The 22221-nt window shown below is 34.3% G+C and overlaps 1 protein-coding gene across 1 annotated transcript; it reads right to left on the reverse strand.

Annotated features, from left to right (window-relative positions):
• Positions 1-72: 72 nt before the first annotated feature.
• LOC129000109 (alpha-tocopherol transfer protein-like) lies at positions 73-21989 on the reverse strand. Its single transcript, XM_054427006.1, has 8 exons — positions 21916-21989; positions 14374-14495; positions 13497-13650; positions 3618-3711; positions 2806-2970; positions 2554-2664; positions 1847-1949; positions 73-527 (listed from the first exon to the last, which is right to left on the reverse strand). The coding sequence occupies exons 2-8, from the start codon at positions 14489-14491 to the stop codon at positions 379-381; spliced, it is 894 nt and encodes a 297-aa protein (XP_054282981.1). The 5' UTR covers positions 14492-14495; positions 21916-21989; the 3' UTR covers positions 73-378.
• Between the last annotated feature and the right edge of the window lie 232 nt (positions 21990-22221).

Genomic DNA, 22221 nt, shown 5'->3' on the forward strand with positions numbered 1-22221 from the left:
AAAACTAGTAGGTACTCGTAATCTACGTTAAAAAAAAAAACTGAAAGAAGGATGTAAAGTAAACTGTAGAAATTAGGTATATAAATTATTTATTTTTGGTCTTTAGATATAAATAGGACTTAGAATTCTTTCTAACCATAGTAAACATTCATAATTCTTATTTTTGTCACATTTAACACCCACTGAAACTTCAGCCTGCAAACGTATTTTTAACACGTAACTTTCAAAAACATGTACTGTACAATATAAAACAATAACCTAAAATGCATGTCTAAAAAGTTGAGCATTTAGTTCATAGTTGGTTCTTGCACATAAACTGTCCTGAAGTAATATTAAAGATACGAAAAATAACATGAAATATTTACAATAAATTACGTGCTAATCAATTTCCAAAGTTTTGAAGGAACCTTCTAGTTCCATTATTTGGTTCTTTGGTTTGCCGATTCTTCGTTTTAAATCTGCAATGCTCTTCTCCGAGTCCTTCAGCCAATCTTTGTAGTTCTTGGCGACCAACTTCATGTGTTCATCTACAAAGACCAAATCATTAAGTGAATTTATATTGTGTGTCTGAACCACAGTTACAAGGGTAATTTGTGATCTGCTTAGCTTAGGATAAACATAAAATCAACCATACAATACATATTCCTATGAGATATTTCAATTGAAAATATGTTTTTACTGTAAATATATTATTCCTTTTCTGAGAAAAATTTAAAGCACTTCTGGGGTTCGGAATTGAGCCCAGCAATCCATGATAATGAGTGATTCTGGTCTCAGTTAGTAGCAAAGATATCATATGATTCTACACTCATCCTATTTATCCTCGTATCAAAATACCCAGATTGGTGTCGGCAACAGTGTGCAGCCATTTTGTATTTTGCATTAATCAATGGTTACCAAGACATCTAAGAAATCAGAAAATTTTCATTGAGAATGTCTTTTTTCCTTAAACTCAAACTAAAAATTATAAATATTACACGGATGGCAAATATTTAAACTTTTATGTGTTGTGTACCGGTACCAATTTAAAAAAAATTGTACCTTGACTTAAGCCCTGCACACACCGAAACGATGCTTTATCGCTGGAGCAACACGATATAATTCCTAGAATTTGATATGTGATAGATACTTGGGCGATAATATTGCAGCAAAAAAAAGTAGGGCTTCCGCGCCAGAGCAGGAAAATAGACGCACGGGAAAGCAAGTACACCTCAGGGGAGCGTAGGATGAAGTGGGTTGGTCACTCTATGAACGTAAAAGTGTTGTGTTATAGTTTTGTGTTTTTTTATATACTGTTCTGTGTGTTTAGGCCTACCAAATACCATGACATCGTCAGATGAAGAAGTAGCGTTGCTGTTATTAGCCGTGCTAGAAGAGGAGAGAGCAAGGAAAATGTGGATACAAAATGGGGGTTTGAATAAAGGAAATACCTTACGCTCATGACCAAGTTAAGAAAATATTAAAAAGATTCTACATATATTTTAGAATGAATCAGAAATGTTTTGACGAGTTGCTGAGTTCGATTGCTCACTGTGTGTTGCACATATAGGTATTGTTAGCACAGGACAGACGACAAATCTGAGTAGTTCATAGTTTGGCCGCATGGTATCGCCGTAATAAAGTGCTGCGAACAGTGCATGCAGCTTTACGACGATAATATCACTAAAGTATCGCAGTTCGCTATGGTGTGTGTGTGGCTCCATAAGCCACCATGGTATCGTAAGAGAATTTCCAAGAAAAAGTATCACACTCGCTCTGGTATCGCTCCAGTGTGTGCAGGACTTAAATGTAAATTTCCTATCAAGACAGGCCTGGCTAAAAAAGTGAATAACAGTTGACAGTTTACCAGCAAGAGTGACTGTGTCGGGAGCCATTCCACCATAGTCTGAAGGAAGCAGCTCCAGAGGAAAGAACTTCTCTAGCGTCTTGAGATCAGAATGGAGGTGGATCTGTTAAAAACATGTAAGTGTAAGAAAACAATATTTTAGCAAAACAAAGTTAGCAACACAATCATTTACACTTAATTAACCTGGCTTGAAAACCATCTGTAACCCTCTTCTTCATTGTAGTAGCATTAGAGTTTGTCATAAATTTTCATATTTATTTATTAATAAAAACAAGCTGTTAAACAAAAACTTTCAAAAAATGATAATATGAAAATAGATGGTTAGTAAAATAGGGATACCATTTAAATTGAGCATGTTTCTATCCCTCAAGTTTCCGGGATATGAGCCCTATTTAAAAACTTTCTTACTACTTTCCCTCCCCCCAAAGTTGTGCACCAGATGACATCTGTTTTGGTCGTCTCCAATATGCCTCAAACAATTAGAAGTTGAAATGTGTTACACTTTCAGTGCATACTCAATCCCCTATAAACGCTGGACTGAAATGGAAAATTTGCTAAAACGTATGATACGATTAGGAACAACCCAATAGCGGAGTAAACCGTCAAGCATGGTCTTCTCCGGAGACGACCAATATTACAAACGTGTTTCCAGGAATCTACTTTTGAAGCATTTAATTTCAACTGACTAAAGCTACATGTCAACTAACCAGCTGCATGAGGCCGGATTGTATGAATGGTTTGACCAATCCCAGACAACTGTCTATGAATGACACTGTGTTGATGACGTGGACACCTTTCAGTCTAACAGGGTGGCAATCCTGCAACATAAAGAATATCCTTGTTGAAATTTGTCCTCTGTATTCTAGATAAAAGTGGACAGACTAAATTGCTACTTCCTCACGGTAATGATGGTTTTAAGGAGTGTTTATTCTTACTTATATAAAGTGATACATACGTACCTGGATGTAGACCATAAACTTGCGTACTAGATGCATACATGTAGACACTCTAGCCAGATGTCCTATAGTGGCGCCCTTCATGTCAAACACTACAATGTAACCTTCCACTAGACCATCTTCTGAGATACGAACATCATTGTACGCAAAGAACGCCGTCAACGCTTCCTAGAACAAGATTAAATAAAAGCATTTTGACTATCACATGACGATTTAACTTTAAAGTATTATGTCACTTTGGTTGCTTAAGGTCATCAGAAGATATATACAGTTTGCGGTCCAATATTTTACCCATTTGTTATTTGTCAAAATGGCTGCTTTTAAGGAGGCTTCTTTTATTTTTACAGAAATTTTCTTTACAGAGCAATCAGATGTATTTTAAAATTGTTGCATTCTATAGTTCTGTAAAAAAACTTCTGTTAAAATTTTTTTCATCATACTGTCCGGAAAGCAGCCATTCTCTAAATCGTCAGAAAAGTCATCGTTTTCGGATAACTTAAAAATAGGGAACAGAAAAAAACATATGGTAAATTTTTCGGTTCGCTAACCTAAAAATTTTATCAGTACATTTTGAAAACGCTACTAACATTGACTGTACACAGAATAGTGTGTACTTTTCTCACAATCTAACTGGCAACCTCCTGAGTTTTATAACACGGATTATACTTTTTTCCAGTCACTACAGTTCATTCCCTTAGTCAATAGTCAATAGTCTTTGAAACTGATGGAACACAGAGGAAAGTTTTAAACCAGAAGTGCAATAATTTTACAGCATGTGTGTATTTTTAAGGATTGCTCATCTAATTTATCCTTACCTGAAAGTTGAATTTGGATGGGTCAGTGTCGGCCAGGCGGTAGACCAAAATACGATATCCCTCGGGCGTAGACTTGGGGAGAGGTGCCATCAGGCTGTGGAAAAACCCTTGATTACTTCCCTGAAGAAAAATGTACATTATTACAGCACTAACTTGATCTTACCCTATTTCCGTGTGTCTTATGAAATTAAATAAAAAAATAAATGAAAACACATGGCTCTTTATTACACTTAACCTGTACATCCTATTCTCTAATACATACGAGCTATGTCTGTCAGTAATATATATCTCGAAATCCAGCAGAAGGATTTTGATTAAATTTTGTATTTGGGGACTTAATAGCCCTAAAAATGTGATTGGTGACAGTCACTACCTCAGGAAAATTTGTATTTCGCTACACAACTCATTTGAAAATTTAAAAAAAATACTGTAATCCTATTACAAATGTCTGTATATTTTTGTAATAAAAATGTTTTCCGAAATTATAACATGTTTGTTTACAATATTGTTTTATTTTATTTATTAAACCCAATTAATTACAACCGAGGAAGGCTCCGTCTCCCGGGACTAAATACTGTATATTACGAATATTTTAATAATTTAATCGATTTATAATGCAACAAAAATCGAAATCATAGATAAAAAATTACTTACATTTTAAATTTTACAAATATACACACACATACACTTACACCTGTCACTCCTGTCAGTGATTAAACATGCATACAAGGCCCTAGGACAAACCGACCATGGTCATACGTTCAAAATACTCGTACATATTTTTTAGTGCTGCCACAATTTATTGTTTTATGAAGAACAATCAAAAATAAATGTCACATGTATCAATGTACTGGACAACGCACAATATCTTTTCAGTACCTACGTTTTTGCCTTTGTACATGTCCGCTAGTGATATTTTTCAAGTTGATGTGTGTTTAAAATTTTGAAAATCTTTTATATAATTTCTGTATGAAACTATTTCAAATATGTTAGGTTAAGGGATTTGTGAAAAAATGTTTTTTGATTTGTATAAATTTTACATTTTTAATAACATAAAAACTAAAACGATTTGAAATGTACCTGTTTGTAATGGCTGGGAATTAGCTTAAGCTGTTTTAAATGTAGACAGTTTACTAAATTTTATTAGCATTGGAAGTGGAACCAAGAATTGTAATAAATTAGCAAATCTCTGAGGGTAGCATTTGAACTAAACAGCCACATAGAAAGAGGACGCTTGGTTTTATTCGAAATGCATATACACAATAACAATTTAAAATGTCAGAAAGTCGTTTGAAAACATCAATAAAATCCTTTAATTAATAATTATATAGGCCTAAAAACAATTAATTGAAAATCACAAAATCGCCTGCAACTTTCACACGAAATGCGCCAAACAGTTAAGTGTTGCGAGTTGCCGGAGCGCATTTAAATTTGAAGGCGCACAATAATGTAAGCTGGTACGGTCTGTATAGCTATATACAGAATAAGTAATAAATAGATATATTTTTGTTCACAATATTAGCAATAATATGTTTGTTAGTTAACTATGTAGGTACTAATCCATAGTATCTCCAGGAGTTTTTTTTATTTAAACATGTTTTATAATGTTAATTTTCTCAACAAAAAAACCCATAAAATAACGGAAAAATAGAATTTTCTCAAAAATAGCCAAACAATTTTGAAAAACATTTAGTATATTGTAGCCCTTCAAATTGTGAATAAAATGGCAGAACTCCCATTCTTGTAAAAACTATGGTTCAAAGAAATTGTAACTTATGTTATTTTCACGATAAAAAAACCATAAAAACAGGTTTTTTATGTGGTGGACGTTATAATTCTAAACCACATAGTGCACCCCCAATTGCTGTAAGAACTGCGGTTCAAAAGTTATTGTAACTTATTTTATTTTCACATAAAAACCCACGAAAAACCGGAAGAATGGATAAAAAACAGTTTCTGATTGAAATCCGTCTGTTATGGTCCTTTTAATTCTAAATAAAATATGGCAACACCGAATTCTTGTAAAAATTACGGTTCAAAAGTTATTGCATCTTTGGTGATTTTACCTATCGTAGTTACTCCCACCGCTTACCCCTGATAAAGGTTGTTGACAAGCTAATGGGAGAAAGTATGTGTCAGATTGCTGATGCTGATAGAGTTTATTTAATTTATTTTAATTATTTGAAATTAAGTTACTTAGATGCCTCTCAATACTTACCCATGTAACACATTAGGAAATTTATGTTAATTGGCTATTGATTTAATTTTGGTTATTTACTTTATTTGATAGTTAATAAAAATTGTATAAACAAAGTTTATGATTGAAAGCAGTTAGTTTAGGTACTTGGAACAAGAGTGACTTGTATGAATGATATTGTACTAATTTTTCTAAGTATTCTCTTTTTACATGATTTAATTAAATTTTTTATCAACTCAATCTTCATAACCTAAAAAATTCAAGCTTTGTTTCAAAATAACACTTGTTCCACCATAACATGATATGGGGGATACAGCTGTCCATTGCATACGATAACATATTCAACAGTGTTGCCAAAACAACCTTCTTCAACAGAAACGTCCCTGGCGTAACCAGTCCAGAATTACTGAAATAAGCATTTTGCAAAACCAGCTCAGCAAATATGTTAAACTTTATAGTAATATTTACATAAATTATAAATGCGCCATTTCGCAAAAAACGGTCGTGATTTCGTAAGTTATATTAGGCATGGCAGACCAGTTAACGCAAAAGGTTATTGTAGGCCTTTATGATTACCAAATTAAGTGTTGGGAAACGCATTTCTTCTCTCATGGGCGAAAACTTTTTTAAAATTGTACTCAATGTAGGCCTAGTACAGAACTGATTTTTTTGACGGGTCTGGAAAAAAGTGAGGGTTGTAGATACGACAGCAATCCATTTACTTACCTTTTATGTACGTTTAGTTAGTAAAACACCAAACTCCAATACAATATTCGAATATTTCATTTGTCTCATTGAAATAATTGCGGCTGTGCCCTAAAGTCCCAATACTCCCTTGCATTGAGTATAGTTTTGTCATTTGACTGAAGTATTTTAAAACTTGAGCTTTTTTCATTGTAGCGTTACCCTTTTTGGGGTGTTTACATTTTTTAGCATTAAAATGGCATTGTTGTTCATGAGGATTTTGTACTTAATCCTGCAAAAAATTTAAGTTTTGCAAAGCTTGACGAAAACGTTATAACAAAAACTATATAGATCCCTCTAGTAGACAATACTTAACTTTGAACTCGTAAAAAGAAATCTTGTGTTCACTACAACTGACTAAGATGAAACAGTATGTTTTACTTATTAGTTCAACGACGAGTCTTTCCGCAGTATGAATTAACACACTCCAGTATGCGTTAGTGTATTTGTAGTGAAATCGAACGTTATAAGTCCCGAATGTCAACAATTAGCAGACGTTTCACATAACAATTAACGTTGAGTCAGCTGTCCTAATGTCCGCAGGTCGACAAACATTGCAAAATGAATTTCACCTGACATCCGCAGTGGGCCAACAGTTCCACATGAACCACGTGACCATGGTAAAGACCACAACGCATCAGCTGATTTTATAAAGATTATTGATAATAATGATAATCTGTTTACATGTTTGTTTAGACTTTGGCTATGCGTAAAACGTTTCTGTTAGAGGAACTTAAAATAATATTTAAAACTATTTTTTGTGCTAGTGTAAAATGGTACTGGACGAAAATGGTTAGAAAAATCATTACACACTGGGACGAATAGTCTACATTTTATCACTTTTATTCCAATTTTTTACACATAGAGTATTTTGTTTTGAAGACGGTGGTCGAAGTTCTATTAACAGTATAATTTGATTAACTACACCATTTTTTACTTGATGGCGACTATTCTTTATAGTATTGTGCCCCACAAAGAAAGCACCGATCAAAATTTTCCTTCCATAGTTTCGAAGGAAGTCGGCAGTCGCTCCAAGTCGCATCGCTCACTGTGCATTTGGTCCAATTATTATTATATTTAAACGTATTTGATAATACATGTCTATACTCCTTTTATCTATGATAATATCGCTCAATGACAATACAATTACTTGTCCAATGAGATCGCGACCAAAGACTAAATCCTCGCGATTGAAAGTTTTCACAGATTATTGTAACACGATTAATCAGCTGTGAACTGACAACAATAGATAATCACAAGATACTTATGTAACATTCTCTGGCTTCTTGACCCACTTTGGTGTATAGTACTCGCGACTTGTAAATATATTTCGCGCAAACAATTAGTGCGTTGTATGTGTGTTTAAAATCTACAGTTGAAATTATGCACATCTACATGGAAATCTACCCCGGAAGCATTTCTTATAAGGTTTACATAAACAGCCTATCAATTTGCAGTTGTTTTCAACTAGATAAGTTATCATGGTCCCGGGCCTACGTGTAATACATCGCTAATGAGCTACCAAACACCCCCGCGTGACCTTGTTCTCCGGGAGAAAGTGTCCTTGAGGGGTTTCAAGGTCACTGCTGGTATTACTGTTTTAAGCCAGCGGCGAAAAAACTTAAACAGAGCTACTTTTAACACCCGCAAAGCATTGTATTAAAATGGATGTTTTCCTGCATTGTGACGAAAAGCAATTTGTCCGAAGAGAGAGGTGTAACATTTTCAACATTTCACATCAACAGCTGATGATTTGCACAAGTTGCCACCTAGATATCGTCGCCACTTCTGATTTACATGCAGAAGGCAGCGATCAGCTGACATCACAAAATGGCGGACAACTTGCCTTGCGTGTAAAATAGGCTCTGGGTTAGGTCAGGAATATCTTAAACATGTTTGTTTGGAAGCAGGGTTATTGTATTGAATTCTAGGCACATGCCATGGCTGATTCAATAATAGATTTGGCTTTAACTTGAATCATTATGTTTTAGTCATGAACAAAATATTTTGAACGTTATGGATTCTTAAGTGTATGTTCCAATGTGAACTAGGTTCTGCTAATGTTTGAAACACTCTCCTTTCTCGTAAAACGTCTGTAATGATACAAACATGTAAGTTGGTAGTATCGAAATACCAGTTAATAAATTGCCAGATTGTAAATAAACGGTATCAGCATTCTGACACACACTTTGTCCCATAAGTTTGTCAACCTTTATCATGTGTAAGCGATGAGAGTAAATATACGGAAATGTTCACGGTTTTGTTCCGGGCCATTTTTGGGAAAATCCTATTTTCCGTTATCTATTAAAATCTATTAAAAAAACTATTAAAATTGTAAGGACCATACTATAACATACTATGTTAAATCAAAACCGTTTTTTTTTTCTAAAACAGCAGCGGTTTTCCTCGTGAATTTCTGTGTTTTCTCTCATCGTGAGGACTTCATCGCCAGTGCCACCCGAGCGAATCGTAATGGAGAAGACTACTTGTGGTTGTGGCAAGTTTATAAGTAGTTTGGAATTTTTACAACCAGTTATCAACAAAGATGGTGGTGGTTTGTAGATGTAAATTGTTATACGAGTTTCTCGTCGGTTAATCGATGTGTTGCCACCACTTGGCCGATGCAGTCGTTTGGTAAGCAACTTCATCGACATAGCATCAATGTAGCATTTCGGCATGTTTTACAAATGATCAATAGGTCATTTAATTGATCGGTATGTTATTCGATTTATGTGTCATTCTAGTGGTATTCCATCAAATCGGCTTGTAATTTTTCGATTTGTCATTTGCTTTATACATGTTATTTGATAATTATACTGGTTACAATATGGATTGAGACGATGTGAATTTGTTTGTGTGATAATCTATATCAGATGTTTCTTCAAGTCGATGTTTCAGTCGATTACTTTAACGGTTACATTGTTCCTACACCTGACAAAGTAGGCTTCCTTGCACTGATTATAGCACGCAAAGTAGCTAATTATTGCATTTACTTACTTTTGCCGCACTCATTTCTTTTTCCCGCACTCCAGTAGTCCAACCAAACAAAACAAAACAGTGTGCTTTTATTATGCACGTAATACGTGTATGCTTGAAAATAAGTTGGCAACACTGAAAGATATTACGACTACAATCAGCTGGTGCAGCATTTCCCATTTCGTTCAATGTTTAGATTTAGCCTAACCTAAAAAAAGCGTTCTACAGTGTTTGAAAGACTAATTATTTATGCTTAAAGTAGAAAAATATAACAATATACGCGAGTTAGACCGTTTTTGCCGTACGTGATTATATTTATGAATTAACTGCAGGTCGAAGTAAAGGGTGAGCCAAAAAAACAGGGACAATTTTAAAATGTTATTACTCAGTTGTTATAACAGCTAGAGGGTTCGTTTTTGTGGTAAATGAATGTTTATTTGATGCCATTTGGTGAATCGTTACTATGGATCATCAATGGTTACCTCAACATCGTGCCTTTATGATGGAGACTTTTTTTCAAACGATGTGTCTATCATTCCTACTCAACGTCAGTTTTGTGTTCACTTTAATGTTGGCCGTACGTAATGGTGCCAATAACCCCAAACTGAAAAAAAACTACCCAAAGATGGATAAGCAATGTCCTGAAAACGGCCTTTGTACTCAAAATTAAACCTATGCAAGTTTAAATTTAAATGCAATGTTCGGATGACTTAATACGCTCGACGCTTAGGACACGCAGCACACTCGCGCGAACCATTTCAATGTTTTCCGGCGTTCGAACAGTACAAGGTTTCCCACTAGGTTTGATTTTGAGTGCAGAAGCCGTGTTCTGGAAATTACTTACTTAACTTTGAATAGTTTTTCGGTTTGGGATTGCACCTTACAGCCAACGTTGGAATAAACACGAAGTTGACGTTGAGTAGAAATGATAGACAAATTATTCTTCAAAATATGTCTCTAGAACAAAGGCACGATGTTGCGGTAACCATTGATGATTCATAGTAACTATACACTAAATGGCATCAAATAAAGATTAATTTGCCGCATCAATGAAGTCTCCAGCCATTATAACAGCTGAGTAATAACATTTTAAAATGGTCCCTGTTTTTTGGCTCACCCCGTATTTAGTAACTTAGTCTACTAATCTATCAAGTAAGGTAAATCGATTTGAAAGAGTTCAATACAAATGCGTGAATACATACACCTTAGTTCTATCTGAATTAACTTTACGTCCTACACTCATTTGAATGAAAATATCGACCGATATATCAATAATTTCGATAAGTTATATCGTTTGGTTAGTCAGGTTTAACCTAACCTAACTAACCAAACGATATATCGAATGAAACAATCGAATCTCTGTAACCAGAATTCTTACATCGAAACGATTTGATTCGTCAAAATAAAACATGTTACTTGAACAAATCGATTATCGCATCGATTCGATCCATTCAAATTCTTCGGCTGGTAATTGATGTTTTCAGATCGATATTGCGTCATTCAGTTGATTACTTAAATTAGCATACGGACTCGATATCGTCTACCGATATGTGGAACCGGTTATTGATCATTAACTGATCTAGGCCAGTGTCAAAACCACAGTGACGTGGCGTGGCTACCGATGCGATTTTTCATCGTTCGTTTTAGGCTATCGCAATTTTTTCCAGAACCAGATTTCTTCTGAAACAACGTTACCAGTTCGCGAGTAAACTTTGGGAAATTATTGTGCAAAAGTCGAGATTGTTCGTCATTGATTGGGAATAGATACAAAATCGAACATACAAGATTAATTGATGCAACATAAGTTTATTTTTGTCACATCTTTGAAAATAGCTTCCGAATCAGGGTAATACATGTTTTTAACATGTTTTAGGCGTTTTTTCAGGGGTACGAAAGATTCTCAACTCTTTCAAACGTTTCCCCATCGCTCGCAATCCATACGTTAGTTGTCAAATTTGGTTTGATAAATACGTGATAGAAGGACGTCGTAATAAAATATTTTGGGTTGGTTATCTCAATGTAGATTATTTTTAGCTAGTCATATCTTAGTTCAATATTTGACAGGGAATTATTATTAACATATTAATAGAATTATTTTTAACATACTATATATGCTAAGTAACTTAATCAATCCATTTTATTCATTCCTCAATTTTCATAGTGTGGAAATCCACTTTGACATATTAAATTGCGGGAGAGTAGATACATTGACAAACAAATTGTTTTAAGAAAAAATGTATACGTATTTTACAGCACAAAATATTTTACTTTGTAACTGGATTGTAAACTGTGAATTATTTAACCACACTGTACTAAGACGGCGTTTCAGAAAGTGATGTTGCTGCCACCGACGTCAGCAGTTGTTGAAACGTCAGCGAATAATTGAACAAACAAACTATAATTGAGGGCGACAATTCCTTCGTTTACATTACCTAGTATTACTCTGACTTCAATTGCTTTTACAGTAGTAATCTTCGGTGATCACTAGGTGTTTTAAGTGGATTGCAATAACGCAAGGCCTAGTAATGCTACGTAATACATGTAATTCCTCATACAATTAATGTATGTCAATTATCAATTATCAATCATTAAGATGGGGACGCCACTTAGGTGCGTATTTTAACCCAAATATGAGTAAAGGATGAGTGTAGAATGGTGTGAGATGATCTGTGTAGCTTTGTTACAGACTAAGATCAGCTGTTTCATTAGACAGGATCATTTATTTAAAGCCCAATGATCAGGATCAGCTGGGTCCAGTTATTAACAGCATCACTACTCATACATCTATTATATTATTAAAGTGATACAATCAAATTTTATGGAAACTGTTAAGGCCATTTACCAAATGAAAATATGGGCATATGGCACATCAAAATGAAGCTTAGAGTGTGTAGATTTGCCGAAAAGTATTTATATGGACGAATTACCTAAGGGCTCTGCCCCATAGGCTGATTTCCAAAGGGCTACGCCTGGCATACTTCCAAAGTTTAAATTATATAATTTAATTTATTTAATGAAACAGCTGGTCAGTGCAATGAACTGGTGTTTGTTTATTTATTAGAAAAAGATGTGTGTGATGCTTTATGTAGATTGAGGAGGGTTATGTTTGGTTTTAAAGAAAGGTTATATAAGTTTTGTTAAGTATTTCTCAAAGTTTTATTTTGTAATTTAAATAGTAAGCTACATGTAAAGAGGCTTGACTAAAATTGAAGAATTATGGTAAAACATTTCATTCATGAAGCATATGAAGAAGTTGATACTATTGCTACACTAAGGTATGTGTAATACTCTTTTGGATCTATTAACATCAAAATTAGGGGTTTGAAAGTAGGTTTACACTTTTAAATCAGTTTATATTTTCAAATTAAATCATAGATTTGCTGTATTTTAAGACACACATCAGCACCACTTTAATAGCTCTCTAGGTCACATTTTCTTCCCGTTGCAAAGCACGGGTATAGCAGCTTGTCATTATTTAATGTAGTGTAGAATTACTAGGCCTCGCGTTATTGGCATTGACAAAAAACACCTAGTGATCACCGAAGATTACTACTGTAAAAGCAATTGAAGTCAGAGTATAAATTAATATCTATTTTAAAATTCTATACTAATTCTCGAATATATTATTTGTTCTTCCTTTTATGGAATATATATCTTATAGTTACGGTCAACTCAGGAAATGTCAATGGTCAGGTTTACCATTATATAAAACCACCCTTAGGCCTACTTATTGACAAAATAAATTGACACATCTAATATCCCAGATAATTGGTCGCTCAGCAACTAAAACATCAAATGCTTGCAGCATAATTATGAAAATTAACCCAAGACCAACTTATCACATCCAAATGTCCATAAAAGTATACAAATTGGATTTTTTCAATCAGAAAACCTGGTAAATCCCAGAAAACCTTTAAAAGTATACCTGAATTTGACATTATTGTACAAGTTGTTTTACTTACTACAAGGACTTCCATAGTTTCTCAAGTCTAGGCCAGTCTCTGCCTCCAAACAGATCTAGACACTGAGCTCTGACCGTGTAGTAGTTGTCTATAGTTTCCTTGGTTCTCTCGCCGGAGTAGTAACAACTGTGTAGGAACATGACTATGTGTGCGTCTGAAAAAAATTACTTGTCTTTATACACTGTGATGAGATTGTGATATATTTCTTTGTTTTAACAAGGGCAAACAAGAAGGAACCCTTAGGAGTCCTTGGAGTCTAGCGGTCGTCTTGGGTAGTTTCAAACAGCTGATGAAGAGTTATTTATCGTCTAAAAATATTTTTTCAAACTCCAAAGAGATTAAAATTGAAATATCTAGTAAACGATATTAGAAATGTTCTTTTCCTACAGTCACCCGACAAAGTGGGCATCTTTGCACAGATTATAATACAGAAAGCCTTACATTGGCGCACACCAGTATTCCAACCAAACAACACAAAACTGTGTGCTTTTATTAGGCACGTAATACGTATACGCTTGATAATAAGTTGGCAACACTTAGATATTACGACTTAGCTGGTGCAGGGTTTCCCATTTCGTTCCACGCTTGGATTTAACCTAACCTAAAACGTGTTAACTGTTTGAATGACTAATTATTTATATGCTTTATAGTAACTGTAGGATAAATATAATGTGTAACACGAGTGCAAAGTGCCTTTGCTGCACTCCAGAAACTTTCCACACTCGCCTGCGGCTCGTGCGTAAACATTTCTCTCACGTGAAGCAAAGTGCCACTTGTTACACTAGTTACACAAATAGCTATTGTTTCACCTTAATGCTGCTTTCCTATCTTGTGTCTTATACAGGTAACCTTAAACAATTGGATGATTCAAGCTCACCTGTAAGTTTCGGTAGGTGCGGTTGGTGCACTAGCCAGTTTTTGATGTTTTGTACATCCATTTCCTTTCCTTTGGGTATTTCCACATTCTTTTTCAAAAAGGGTTGTTTGGTCTTCATGGTTCTGGAACAAAAATAATGCTGGTGAATTTTGATAAATCAATGTAAATATTTGAATGGTTAAATAAGGTCACATCAGGGAGATTACATGCATGTTCAAAAGAGGTTGTATAAGCTGTAAAATTGTTCTTAAATTACCGTTATCAGCCAAACCTTTTGGAAACTGATAATAATATCAACAATAAGTTAGACACATCAAAACAGCTGTTTGACGAATGTTAACAAAGGCTTAAGTCACCAGATGTAGGAAAGAAGAAATTATTTGATTAAAAATGCCATTTAAATTGTGCCATTTCATGAAACCACAGTATTAAAATTTTAAACAGATTAAGAGCCATCTTGATGCCGATGTCAGTACTAGTGAATTATTGTGTTTAGCTGCAATTGAGGTTACATGTTGAGCTAAATGGTCTATTGACACATCAAGTTAACTAAAATTCTCTTGTTCTTCACCTGACATATTCCTACTAATAGAAGGTGTATTGTGTCCTAATGATGTAATCCAATCCAAACATGTTACACAGCTGACTTGCTGTCTGTCACTCTATTGATACTTCACACTGGCTGGCGGTCGTGTTAGGACTTTCATTCCGAACAATGTGCCTATGAAACAATGGTCCACAAGGGCTCCGCCCACTGGCCTTGAGTATGTGTTAAGTTTTGAAATACATGTGCAAAATATTAGATTATCTCTAGCTTTCATTTATAATATGACAACATTACTTGCAATATACTTGCTTTCATAGTGCACGCACGAAATCAAAACACAATTGTTGCAGAAAACCTACAAATATTACTTCTATTGATAAATTAACTTCATTACTTAACAGATACAAGGAAATTACAGTAATTCTATTAAAGTCCCCTAACGCCTTATAAAACGTCCTATAAAACTCCTACCCTTTGAGTTTATTTTCGAACACGACTGTGCCGATTACATTAAGATCGGAACATTTCCGCAAGGGTCTTTGAAAACACTTGTAAAATCATTGACTGTACAGTGTGTTGCTTTTAGTTCTAGGAAACGGCAACTGTAACGCAAAATGGATCTAGTTCGGGTCTTGAACTTACAAAGTAGGCCATTGTAAAATTAATATAAATTTATTTATAGTTATTTGTGTAATAGTAGGCAAAGTGGCACATTGCTGCACTATTAAACTGTACTTGCAGCAAAGGCAGTTTGCACTCGTTTTACACATTATGTTTTTCCTACAGTTACTATAAATAATATAAATAATTAGTCTTTCAAACACTGTACAACACGTATTTAGGTTAGGTTAAATCCAAAACATTGAACGAAATGGGAAACGTTGCACTAGCTGATCATAGTAGTGTTGCCAACAACTTATATTCAAGCATGCACGGATTACGTACATAATAAAAGCACGCAGTTCTGGCTTTCTGTACTATAATCTGTGCAAGGAGGCCCACTTTGTCGGTTGACTGTAGGAAAACTAAATTACTTAAGCAAAATGAAAAAAAATATAGGAGATTATAGAAAGTGTCTTTTCGAGGTAATATATATTTCATAGGAAATACTGATCAATTGGATTGTAAGCTACAATCATCATCAGAACAGCAAGAGTCTGGCAAGGGTACAAAACAACAGGAAGTATAATTGAAACATCACTGCAGCCATTGCTGATTACAGTGATTACGAGTGACGCAGGAAGAGATAAGGTTATAGTCAAGGTCACAGTGATTAGAGACTGCCCAATGTCGTTGTCGAAGTTGCAGATGTTGATGAGATGTTTGGGAGGACGATGACTCGCTTTGAGATGAGTTATAGTCTTGTTCTGACAATGGTGATTAATTAATTCGTGATGAGTAATCAGGAAAAGTTTAATATTTTTGAGTGTTGTATTTCGCTTTCCAGGGACGAATTTTCGGGGAAGAACTATTCGGATTCGAATGAAAATCTCTAATGCAAAAATTTAGTAATTGTTTATTCTGGAATGTGTCTCCGGAAATATGAACTTTTAAAGCAATAGGACATGAGAAATCGGCTTGGAAGCTCATGTGAAAGAATTATAATAAAGAATCATTATTGTTTTTACACTTACTCATAAAAAGCTAAAGAGTTAAATGCTCAAAATGTGTATTATTTCACTCTATTTATCGCAGTTAGATGAATTAGCGTAAGCCCTAACCGTCAATGTCGACGGGTTTCACCTAGTAACATATACAACATCGGAAGACGTCATGCTACAATATTTTGCGACCATACGTAAGCAAGAAGAGCAACCGGTTACTAAGCAACCAGTTTTCACCAAGGTCACAAACCTGTTCACTAGCTTTTAATTTTATCCGGAGCGACCTGTTTTGCAATTGCATAATTTGCAAAATCTGCTCAGGCACACATTTAGTCTGCCAATTTTTCTACCTATTTTATGTTCCGTTGACAAACAAAGTTCCATGTGCGAATGATGTTCTTGTGTAAAGCATTTGACATTATTTGGCAACTCAATCTTTAGACTAGTGTTTGCTTACGCAATTCATTTTCCGTTATTTTCTCATGCAACAGTGGTCAGTTTTAGAATGCACGAGAATACGCTTGGATTGAGAAAACAATTCAAATATTGGTGCTGTATAATACGCTTTTATTTTGCTACCCTTTTTTCTGCTGTCTCCATTAACTGTCATAGCGTGAAATCCTTAGAGAAAATATAACTTATTGAACTTACCTTCGTTTTAGTGGACACGAACATACTTCAATAGGACTTTGGCGTGTGCTATTATTGAATAGCACACGCCAAAGTCCTATTGAAGTATGTTCGTGTCCACTAAAACGAAGGTAACATTGATGGCATGACTAATTCAATATACAAAGTACACGATAGACACGAATTTCAAAGCCATTTTTAAAAGTTACAGTATTATCATTTCCATGAATAATTTCAAAACTTCATTTGTTCCGTTCGTTTAAGTCACTCGTGGTCTAACACAACACTTGGACTAACGTAACTAAAGCAATAAAAAATTAGTCATTTTAACATTTGAAAGACAACCTGATGATGGTGTCACACAGACACCAAAACTAGTTGTGTTTACAACAACGTTGGATTGCATAATAGCAGGTATTTGAACATTTTTTAAAAAAATAATTTTGGCAATCAGGAGGCTAAAAACCTACTATTAAATTAGAAAGGCATTTAAAAACATCGGTTTACCAGAAAATCTATGAGAAGAATGGTATACAGTAATAAAGATTGATCTAATATTATGGTTATTTCTGCGATTTGACTTAAAGACGTTTACTAAATTGATAAGCATTTATAGAGGTCGAAATGAATTGTAAATTGAGGACCTTAGACCCATTTTTGCACCGTTACACAGTTTAGGCTTGCAAATCGTACGACATTCAACGGCAATAAGTCATATGGTAAGCAAAATGTCTCTAATGAAGGGAAAACTCCCTAACACCCATCAATATGCAGTCTTCAATCTCTTTGATTGATACTGTGAGTGGCTTGTCTGATTTCAAACAATGATTGTGATTTAAAGCACTACCTGTAATAATTTATTGTTGTCTGTTTACATTAAATCTGACTAAATTTGTCAGTGGTTGTGTTAGTAATTTAGTTACAGGATGTTTTATGGTTAACATCTCAAGTGTGAAATACTGACTATGTGATATAGTAGACATAGTAAGGGTTTTAGTGAACGAACGTTGTAAATATGAACGGATAAAAAGCTCCGAGATACTTGTACTTGTAATTCGTTTCTTGGATGTGATGCAGAAAATATTTAATTCGTTTGAACAAAGAATTAAAAAAAAATATGGTTTGAAAAATAAAATATAAAAAAAAATATGGGAAACCAAACATGAATGCGTGTTACTCAAAAGCTCAAGTACTTGGCTTGAACAATCCGCAAACTAAAATCACCCTTAGGTTAAAGTTAATAAGGAACATTGTTGAAAACAAAAGGCACAAGGTGTTATCACAAAAGAATTGTGTACACGAAATTCGTCTTTAGTACCACAACAATAAGGGACAATGTTGCAAACCTCGCGGTCAAGGTTGTGTCATGTGTGGCCTGTGGTATAAACAGCTGATCTTTGTGTCCCCTTGGCCAACATCATCTGTTGGGGGAAAACATTGTGTTGTTTACTACAGATGATAATTGACTTTACGGAAGGTTATGTTACGAGAGATGTAAGTGTGAGAGTAGAAATTTTCTATTTTAAGCGAATTTGCTTTATTTTTATCACTGGGTTTGTATTTTGTATTGATCGCGTCAGTAGCAAAGATTTCTTAAGCAACAAGTTTTAAAGGGTGGTTCTAAAAAAATTTACGACGGTAAAAAATTAGGTTTCCAATAAATTTATGTCTGGTTAGTTTAATCCATTGGTATTCATGCCCCAGACGCGATCGTAGGAAAATAATAAACTATAATAAACTATTTAAACAGTAGTAATAACTGCTGTTGAAGGTGAATTTTAATGGATTTAACTTTAAGGCTGCTTAAAAGGATTGTGTAAAACACCAAAAACTTCTTTTAGCGAATTTTTCTATAGGGAAGTAGGTATTACCGTAGGTGGCACAGTAAGACTTTGGCCCGGGACCGATTTACTTCTTCATTTTGATGTCCCCAGAGGCCAAAAATACCATTCCTTCAAATATATATATACGTCCGTGAACCCGATAACTTGAGTAATTTTTGTCCAATTTTGATGAAATTTGGTTTGAAGGTGTTGGGATGAACTTGAATGAGTTGGGTGATTTTATTGCCGGCAGAAGGGATGTCCTTGTTTAGGTGTCATCCTAACCTAACATAACATAACCTAACCTAACCAAACCTACTAAAATACAGTCAAAAAAGGCCTTCACTTGGTCTAGTTAAGGAACGTATCGGGTAGCTCCCTGGAGTAGTTGGCGCAATTCAGGAATACTCGACTACCCGACTCAGGTCAGTTGGCGCAATCCCTCCCATCATGTTTATATAAAACTTATCATAAACAACATAATTATCTACTCTTAACCAAACAATGAACAATGTTATGATTCCGGTTGACGGCGGACACGAATGCCAATCCCAAGGTGAAGTTTACATAGAGTAAGGAAGCGGCGTTCCTCAGGGATCTGTCTTGGCACCGCTGTTGTTGATCACTCAAGGCAATCAGGTCAGCTTATGTTACTCTGTGGTGGTAGGAAAAGTGTTTCCTCACTAATATTAAGTTATCTCTTATGTCATTTAGAAGATTAATAGGAAGCGTCAACATTGTTTTCTAAGATTGGACTGTTTAGATTCATATAGCGATTAGTAATGGGGGGAGCGAGCTGGTCTAGTGGTTAGAGCGCGGGACTTCGGTTCCAGAGGTCCCGGGTTCAAATCCCGCCAAATCACCAATGTATTTTATCCATGTGATATTGCCGCAACCCCAAGGTCTAGCCTGAAGTAATTAAAAAAACAAATTCGGGCTCATGCCTAGCGTCCTAGGACAAAAAAAGTATAACTGTAGACATTACTATGACCTGATGGTCTAAAAGTTAAAATTAGCTATAGTTAGATGACACGTTTTGCATTTGGAGTTAATATTACAAAAAATACTACATTATTGGTCATACAGCATAATTCCTATGAGGTTTCTTTACTTCAAAACACCCCCACCGCAGCAAATCTACAGACTAAAAGAATTTCCATTTGCCTCATGTTTGAATATTATTAATTTTAATGAGTACTAAGGTTTGCTGCTACTGGATTATAAGTTGTGTTTTTATTTACATATTAAAAAAGCTTATTATAAAGTAAACAAATTTCAATTTTTTTTCAAATTTCGTTAAAATATGCCTATAGACAAGCAAGCTATAATAGTTTATTTATTCTCCATAAGAATAACATTGTAATTTTAAGTTTAAACTTTTTTGGAATTTTTTCAGTAACCTTTAGATATACAACAACGGTTCACTGTACTAAATTATTTATATTTTGAGCTCTACAAATTGGTTTGGAAATAACTGGCAATAATGCTTGTTTCGGGGTGAAAAATGGGAAAACCCATTTTTACCCCGTAAAACCTTGTTCCCATAGTTTTATTATGCTGGTTCGTGAACTCGTTCGAATGAATGTATGTTTTATACACTTTTATACAAAATTTCATCAAGGCTGGATCATTTTTGCTCAAGTTATCGTGCTAATGGACACATGATAAAAAATGGAAAGTTCACACTAAAACACCTAATGTTCTTAATTTTAGCCGATTCTTTTCCCTTAAGGGTGAACCGCATTTTGTTCTGCAACGCAAGTAATGCAACTAAAAGTTTCAACACAGGTTGATGAAACCTCTAATTTAATCACTTTAAGGCATTTCGTAAACTTAGTGTAGTGCCACAGGGGCTGTGGTACTGCTCATTGTTAAATGAAAATAACTGTTGTTTTATAGGTAATGTAATGTAATTTTACATGTAATTGTAATTGTCTAATGTCTCTTAGTGTAATGTAAAGTGCAATTACAGTGAAACAAGTATTATGTCCAGTAATAAGTGTAGAATATACAAGACTGAACCTTGACCGTGACAACCAGAAATTAATATTTTTTTACACGCATCTGACAAATCTGATCAAACTTAAAAAAAAAAAAAAAAAATTACAACAATGGAGTTAACTATGAAACATAGTTCAATTTTTCTAGACTAACTAACGATAAAATAGAATATTTTACTATAAACTACATTTACGAGATTCAAATTTAATTTTGAACATACTTTTATTATAACTTATATTTATTATAGTGGTGTATAAAGTTCATGATAGATTATTCTTTTTCTAATGACGATTTATATTTTTAACCGAATGATGTTCGGAATACTATTTTGCGCACCATGCAGAACTAAGCATTTATAGCATTTTGTTTACTATTTACATAGAGAATCGTTGAAACAAATGCATCAAAATGAGATATTTTAGTATATTATAGTTGTTCAGTTCTTTTAGTTAATTTATTCTAGCATGTATTTTACTTTCACAAACAACTTCTGATCATTCTTTAAGAATTGACATTTTCTGTAAAAAAACATCCCCTTTTGGTTTTTTTGTTATTATGGCTTATTAAATTGTCCTCCTACTATTTCATTAATTGCACATAAACAATAGTTATTTCTAAATCCTACAGAGCTGATGAAAAAAATATCTATTTAAACTACGGTAAAATATGGTAGCCTATTCAAAGTTTATATTTATAATTATTTTGTCGGATTTCATCTAATCATTTAACTTAAAATTTATTAATGAATTCCTTTAATCAATATATCAATTCGTTAAATTTCATCGTTCAATTATACCTGTAGCTAAAAAAAAACTGTAGCGTTAAACTACAAAAAAATTAAAATGTGTTGCAAATGTTAAAAATTCATATATTACATTAACTTTGAATTTTTAAATATTATCATTAACAAATGAGAATTGTAAATAATGATAAATACCTGTATGGAAGGTCTGCTACCTCTCTGTCACCCGGCAGCACAGAAGCACACAGACTGACAGACAGACGGATAGCTACAAGGTCACGTGACAGGTGGGGAGAACAGCTGACTGGCTGATCAGCTGATTATCCGCGCGACAAATTTGAATGACAGCGACATGTGTAGGCTAACTGTTCGTATTAACTGTATCTTTCTCTACAATAAAAACTCAGCGATGACTATATGTCACGGGAACTTGTGAAAAAGGACATTTTGATTTTACAAGAAGGTTCTAGATGTTTAAGAGTTTCTTTATTTACTTGTAAT

The sequence above is a fragment of the Macrosteles quadrilineatus genome, unplaced genomic scaffold (assembly GCF_028750875.1).
Source record: "Macrosteles quadrilineatus isolate MER2022 unplaced genomic scaffold, UCM_ALF_1.0 Scaffold_8__2_contigs__length_117827958, whole genome shotgun sequence".
In the NCBI taxonomy this organism is placed as follows: Eukaryota; Metazoa; Arthropoda; class Insecta; order Hemiptera; family Cicadellidae; genus Macrosteles; species Macrosteles quadrilineatus.

Bases quoted from the DNA above. Each gene is read 5' to 3' on its own strand.
- LOC129000109 (XM_054427006.1), bottom strand. From the start codon at position 14,491: ATGAAGACCAAACAACCCTTTTTGAAAAAGAATGTGGAAATACCCAAA. The intron at 3,712-13,496 runs GTAAGTAAAACA...GTTTTTCCACAG, and splicing joins AAACTATGGAAGTCCTTGTA to CCTGATGGCACCTCTCCCCA. The intron at 2,665-2,805 runs GTACGTATGTAT...TTTATGTTGCAG, and splicing joins AGTTTATGGTCTACATCCAG to GATTGCCACCCTGTTAGACT.